Consider the following 7,584-nt stretch of genomic DNA (forward strand, 5'->3'; position numbering starts at 1 on the left):
CACCAGAGCTTCCTATATACACTCACACTCGAAAGATGATGGATAGATAGATAGATAGAAGATAGGTAGATAAATAGATTGATAATAGATAGATAATGATATAGAGATAAGTATCTATCTATATACTCTCTCTCTATATATATATACACACACACACACATATATATATATATACACATATATATGTAGATGGATAAATAGATGATATATAGATAGCTATAGATGGTAATAGATAGATGAGAGTGTGTGTGTGTGTGTGTGTGTGTGTGTGTGTGTGTGTGTGTGTGTCTTGTGGTCTAGTGGCAAGAAGCAGGGCTGCAATCTCAAAGGCATGCCGTTTAAATCCCCAGATGCTCAGTGGGAGAAGGATGGCCAATCTGCTCCTGGACAAGTAATGTTTCTGAGTACCCACCAGACGGTCAGCTATGGGTTGGTTCTGACACAATAACAAAAACATAAATAGATGATAGATAGATAGATAGATAGATAGATAGATAGATAGATAGATAGATAGATAGATATAGATAACCTGATGTCACAATGGCTGAGTTTTTAACAGTTAACTTAAACATTGAGCATTTGAACCCACCTCGTCACTGTGTAGTAGAAAAGATCAGATAAATTGTGCTCCTATAAAGGTTTCAGTCTAGAAAACAGTTTGTGACTTCAACAGATAGGGTCATTAAGAGGCCAAATGTATAAGAGAACACTCAACTATGTTTACATATGTTTACAAATAAACTGTACAGTGACAAGTACATATAACATGCTATGTAAGATACAGATAGAGAAAGAGATAGAACAGAGAAAGGAGAGCGCGAGAGTACACACGCACTTAGTAAATGGAAACGTCAACCATTCATTTAGTAAATGGAAACGTCAACCATTCATTTCCTCTGCTTAGAAAAAATTTAAGCAATTAAATATTTTAAAGATTTTAAACAGTTCCAATTTCATTTTTTAAAGTAGCTTGTTTAAACAATTGTTAATTTCTTACTAGTTTGAAAAAGGCTGTGTTTGGAAAATTTCCAAGAATGCACTTGAACTTTGAGTTCCATGACACTGTGGAAGCCCGTGATGCTGTTAATCAGCATTGAAGTTCACTATTGCCTGTGTGAATGACTCATTAAACCCATCAAACATGGATTTTAGTGTTGCCCTAAGAACATTGTGGTTTCTTATGACCACATAGAAGATGGTTTGACATTGTGTGCCAATATTAACAAGCTAATTAGACCACCTCATAGATTTAAAATTTTTTTCCTTAAGGTTGACTATGTTTAAGACTGATTTTCTCTCAGTACCAACAGAAACATCACCAAAATAGATCTTTCACAATTCTGATTCCATTTCCCTCTTCCCCAGAGACTACAAATATTGTTTTCCTTTGCATTCTTCTAAGCACAATATATTTATACAAAAATATGCATTGAGATATATATTTTCCTGATTTTAACAGAAATATTATTATTCCAGGTATATGTTAGGTTGTCTTTTTAGGTTTTACTTTACAATGTATTTTAAATACCATTACATGTACGTCTATTCTGATAGAGAGTTGTCCTACTAACTTCATAGTCTGCATATCCCTGGCAGTGCAAATCCATCAGCAGTTTTGTAGAGGGAAGATTGACAGCCTCTTCCATTATTATTTACACCCTTGGAAACGTGGTAGACAGTGGCTATAGGTCAGAACCAACTCTACAGCAGTAAATTTTAATTTGAGTTCATAAAAACTTCAATTATTGCATAAAAGGGCTGAGACTAGTTTCTTCAGTGACCTTTTGATAGACATTCAATTTAGTTCTCATTTTTGTTACCATAGAAAGGGCCACAATAACTGTCATTGTGCATATGAATAAATGTCTCTATAAGAAATTGTATCAGTGACTGGCACAATTCTAATAATAATGTTTAGAAATGCCCCGTACAAGAACTTAAAAACCTACCAAAAATATTGATAGTTTACCAAACTTTTGCCTACACCAAATATTAATAAGTATTCATCCCCTCAACAAATCACTAATACTACTCTGATAGGTAAAAAATATATCTAGCTGGAATTTTAATTTCACTGTCATTTTAATTTCATATCTTTTTGTGTGTTTAATTCCTCAGATAAGGTTCCTTAATATTGACTCTTTTTGTTTATTATTTGTGAAGACCATTTCTTAAGATGAATTGTTAAGATATATTTGAAAAATATGCCTGCCAAATGTATTCTATTTTATCACTTTATGTTATTATACAAAAATGTGTATATTTTTTTATCACAATGACACTTATTTTATTTCTGAATATATGACTACTTGAGGGAGCTCTGGAAGCCTGGTGGTAAGAAGCTGCACTGCAGTTACAAAGGCACTTGGTTCAAAGCCAGCAGCCACTTCATGGGAGAAAGATGGGCAATCTCCTCCCCTGTGATTAACTGCCTTTCAGAAAACCCACAGGAGCTTCAGTTATGGATCGGTTTCCACTCTGTGGTACACAACAACAACATTACTACATGGAGAAATGAATGTAATATTATACATAAAATTATACAATGAGTTTCTGACATATTTTTAGGTGCTGACAAGTTGTTTCTGACTTGTAGCAACCTATAACAAACCTATAATAAAACAAATGAAAATACTGCTGTTATTACAATCATTGCTACTTTTGAGTCCTTCGCTGTAGTAATCCATATTACTGAGAGATTTCCCTTTTTTTTTGCCCTCTACTTTGTGAAGCATGAAGTTTTTCTGTTTAAACTGGTCCATCCTAATAAGTTCAAAGTAAGTGATATGAAATCTCGTCATCTTCAGCCTAAGGACCATTTGGGCTGCGTTTCTTCCAAGACAGATTTGTTAATTCTTTAGTAATACATGACACATTCAAGAATTTTCACCAACATCAAAATTCATATATATCTTTTCTTTTCAATGTGTTTTATTCCTTGCCTGGCTATTACATATATTAGGTGATTGCAAATATGCCACGGCTCGATGGAGACATATCCTTAAGCATATATCATTGTTGTTAGGTGCTGTAGGCCCAGCTCTGACCCATAGTGAACTTATGTATACTGGGTTGAAACCTGGCCTTATCCTGTGTCATCCTTATACTTTCTATGGTGCTTAAATCCATCGTAGGAATGTTAAAAAGGGGGGGGGGGTAAAGCCATTGTCATTGAGTCAGAACTGACATTCCAGCAGGTTTCTGGGGCTAAAAGAAAATCACCTAGCAAAGTTCATCTTTCGCCTGCAGAGTGACTAGTGGGTTTGAATAGCCAGAGATGAACAGGACTTTGGGGTTAGTAGGGTACCTTCCTCTTAACTACTCCTTCAGAGATTCCTCTTAGATGCTTAGTTATCATAAATAAATATTGTTGTTATTGTTGAGTACTGTGGAGTAAGTATCACCACATAGCTGACCCTTCAGCAAGTTTTCAGAAGCAGTAAATCACACAGGAGGAGATTGCCCATCTTTCTCCCGAGGAGCAGCTGGTGGATTCGAACTGCATGCCTTCGTGATTGCAGCACAGCTTCTTGCCACTAGGCCGCCAGGGCTCCTTAAGAAATAAAAATTGAGGGGAGCTCTGGTGGCCTAGTGGCAAGAAGCTGCACTGCAACCCCAGAGATACAAGATTCAAATTCACCAGATGCTCTGCTAGAGAAGGAGGGACAATCTCCTCCTGCACCAGTCAGATCCAATTTGATGGTACACACACAAAACAATAATAAAATAATTTAAAAATTTTTTTAAAAAGAAATAAAAATTGCTATTTATATTTATTTACTTCAATAAAAAAGAAACAAATATTTACTTATTAGTTGCCTTTTTATTTATACTTGTTTTTACATGGAATCAGGATAAAATACACTCAAGAACATGTAGAATAAGAATTACATCAAAAGCTTCTGCCTTGGCTAAGAGTTCCCATAAGTTATTTTGAGAGCTATAGTGTGTAAGCTATAAACTTAAAATTTAAAAGGATATTCTTCTATATCATTTAAATTATCTTTCTCCTTTTTCTTAATCTAGACCCATTTTTCCATTTATTAAGAAACTTTATTAAAAGACCTAGAGACAAAATGAATAAGGAAAAGAAAGCAATATTTGACATGATAATATGTCAAACTAGACTACAAGATCCCAGAAGCACTGTGTAAGCATTTTGAAGTAAGTTACTTAAATATTTTCTCTAATTTTGCAATCAATATCTCTCATAGTGAGAGGTGCCTGTTAAAAAAATTGAAGAACTCTATTAAGCATACTAATTCTCTAATAGTAATGATTTGATGTATGAAGAGCCTATTACCATTTCATTATTTTCCTGTTCCAATATCCTATAGCAAAGTAATTAAAGAGATACTAGAAATTCCACTTTACTTATTTAAAAATCAATATACTTAGAGCTAAGTAGCAATGGGCGCTTGAGCATGTCTCAGATTGTGAGGATGACATAGGATGGGGCGAGGGTTAGGTCTGATGTTCATAGAATTTCTGGGAGTCATAGAGCTCTGTTGGCCTAGTGGATAGAAAGTGATGCTACCAAGAAAAAGGTGGGTGATTTTAATCTGTGGCCTTCAGGCATGGTTTTAATTGTTTTTGTTTTTTTGTGTTTTTTTTTTCATTTGTGGGTTTTTGGGTTGTTTTTTTTTTTCAGTCACACATTCTTCTAAGTGGTATAACACTGGTCTGTCCATTTGGTGTACAGAGGTAACTCATGGTTGCTGTGATGCTAAACACTGTGACACTGATGTGTCAAATGTGATAATGGTTACCCATGGTGGACAATGTTTGGTGGAGCTGCCCGATTTAAACAAGCTTGGAACCAGGAGTGGCATCCACTTCCAAAATAGCTTGCCTCTGGAAACTCTGTGAACTTGGAGAAATGATGAAAGCTATACAAATGTTCAGGTCTTTGGTTCCTAGGGTTGTTATGAGTCATCTACAACTTGAATGCACTTAACAATAACAAGTGAAAATAGACAGTCTAACATTAAATGTCAGGATTTGGGATCTAAATATAATATTCACTTTTTAAAACCATTTCTTTTCTCTTTGCAGATTAACTATTTCCCATCTGGAATATATCTCTGTGGGGGGAAAAATGTGGCAAAACAGCAGTGTAACTGAGTTTATACTATTAGGACTGACCCAGGACCCATCGAAGCAGAACATGGTGTTCATAATCTTCTTCATTTTCTACACTGGAACTGTAGTAGGGAATTTCCTCATTATTGTGACCATCAAGTTCAGCCGGTCACTTGGGAGCCCCATGTACTTCTTCCTGTTTTATTTGTCTGTGGCTGATACCTGCTTTTCAACTTCCATAGCCCCTAGATTACTTGTGGATGCTCTTTCTACCGAAAAAGTCATCTCCTACAATGGCTGCATGACACAGGTCTTCGCACTGCATATATTTGGCTGCATGGAGATCTTTGTTCTCATCCTCATGGCTGCTGATCGCTACGTGGCCATCTGCAAACCCCTGCATTACCCGACCATCATGAGACGACAAGTCTGCATCATCTTGATTATTTTTGCCTGGATAGGTTCCTTCATACATTCTATCGCCCAGATTGCTCTTGCCTTGAAACTACCCTTCTGTGGACCCAATTTAATTGATCATTATTGCTGTGATTTGCAGCCCTTGTTAAAACTTGCTTGCATGGACACTTACAAGATTAACCTGTTGTTGGTGTCTAATAGTGGGGCCATTTGCACAAGCAGCTTTGTGCTTCTGATGATCTCATATTTTGTCATCTTGCATTCCCTGCGAAAGCACAGTGCAGAAGGAAGGAAAAAAGCCCTGTCCACTTGTACCTCGCACATCATTGTGGTCATCCTATTCTTTGGTCCGTGTATATTCATATATACACGTCCGCCAACGACTTTCCCCATCGACAAGATGGTAGCAGTATTTTATACCATTGGGACACCCTTTCTCAACCCGCTCATCTATACACTAAGGAATGCAGAGGTGAAAAATGCTATGAAAAAGCTGTGGATTATCAAAATCACCTCAAAAAACAAGTGATGAAAGTAGGTATGATGACATATTCAGTAAGGAATTTAAACTATGCAGACATCAAGTAGGATTGTGGATTGTTATCGTATAACCTACAAGCCACATATTAATGTCTGAAGGAATATTTTTCCCCTTATCCACAGGCATGAAAAATACCTTTTGTTGTTGTTGCTATTAAGTCTAGACACAGTATGGAGTAATTCAGATAATTATTGATCCAGACGACATCAGGATGACACATTACTTTTCAAAGACTGTAGTTTTGAAGTTGCTGACCATTAATTGTATATAAGTATATATATACACACATGTATATATACACATATGTATGTGAATATTCTTACTTATATAACAATAATAACTTTGAATCTGTATTCCTTGTTTAGTGTGGTCAGTCTCCTCCCGTGAAATTGACTGCCTCTCAAAACCCTCCAGAGCGTCAGCTATGGGTCAGTTCTGACCCTCTGGTACACAACAACAACAACAACAACTCTTTGGTTAGAAAGCATATACATTCACTGCCATTCAAAGTTGTGAGCATCCAAATACAACACAAAAACTATCTCTAAGTTACCTCATACTCTCTATAGTCTTTTATTTTCTTTGTTTCTAATTACTGTCCTGCTTCCCTTGAATTCCAAGGCATAACTCTCCTAGGCAAGATAACCCATTATATTATACTGTCGAGATAGATAATCCCCTGCTTTGTCTTTGAATTGTTGTCACTGATAAGTGTCACTGGGTCAAGTCCAACCCATATTGACCCTTTGAACAATGTCTCTGACCCCTATCCTATCCTTACCACCTTTTATAGTCTTGATCCCACAGCTGCAGCTACTTTGTCAATTTGCCTGGTTAAGAGTCTTCTTTTCTTTCACTGAACCACCACCTTTGCAAGAATGATGTCCTTTTCCAAGGAATAACCTTTCCTAACAACTTATGCAAAATATGTGAGATGAAGGTTCACCATCTTCGCCTCTAAGGAGCACTCTGGCTGCACTTCAAATTGCCTGGAATTATTTATATCTAAGTCTTCTTTTATTTATGCCAATGCTCTAAACATTGGTTCTATTTTTTTTACCTTACTTTTATTTTATTATTAAGATGACCAAGGCTTTTTGTGGGAATTTTTAACATTAATATTAAATTGGGTGGTTTAGTATTCCACTATTTCATTATTTGATTGGTATTCAGAAGTACATCAACATGTACGTTGTTATTGTTGTTGATTGCCTTCAAGTGGAGTATGATTCATAGCAATCCTACAAACAAAAGGCCTGAAGCCCCTCTACAATTTTCTACATTTATCAAAGTTCGTAGAGTTTCCTGAGGCAAGTTGTTTAGGAAATGGATGCCACTCCTGCGCCTAAAACATGTACGTAGCCTTCTAAAATTTTCTCTCTCTCATTACTGTGAAGTGAGGACCAGCTCCTAGTTGACCCTCCGGCGCGTTTCCAATGCTACAATTTGCATCAAAAGAGATGACCCATCATTATCTCATAAAGCAAACGGTGAATATGAACCACTATAAAAGTGCAAACTTGGGGTTAGCAGGATAAATCTCT

At 36.3% G+C, this 7,584-nt stretch overlaps 1 protein-coding gene across 1 annotated transcript; it reads left to right on the forward strand.

The window, feature by feature from the left end:
• Positions 1-5,098: 5,098 nt before the first annotated feature.
• LOC102855210 (olfactory receptor 4C11-like) lies at positions 5,099-6,028 on the forward strand. Its single transcript, XM_006902574.1, has one exon. The coding sequence runs from the start codon at positions 5,099-5,101 to the stop codon at positions 6,026-6,028; it is 930 nt and encodes a 309-aa protein (XP_006902636.1).
• Positions 6,029-7,584: the final 1,556 nt, after the last annotated feature.

This window comes from Elephantulus edwardii, unplaced genomic scaffold (assembly GCF_000299155.1).
Source record: "Elephantulus edwardii isolate Elephantulus edwardi_28Jun2011 unplaced genomic scaffold, EleEdw1.0 scaffold00431, whole genome shotgun sequence".
NCBI classification, from domain to species: Eukaryota; Metazoa; Chordata; class Mammalia; order Macroscelidea; family Macroscelididae; genus Elephantulus; species Elephantulus edwardii.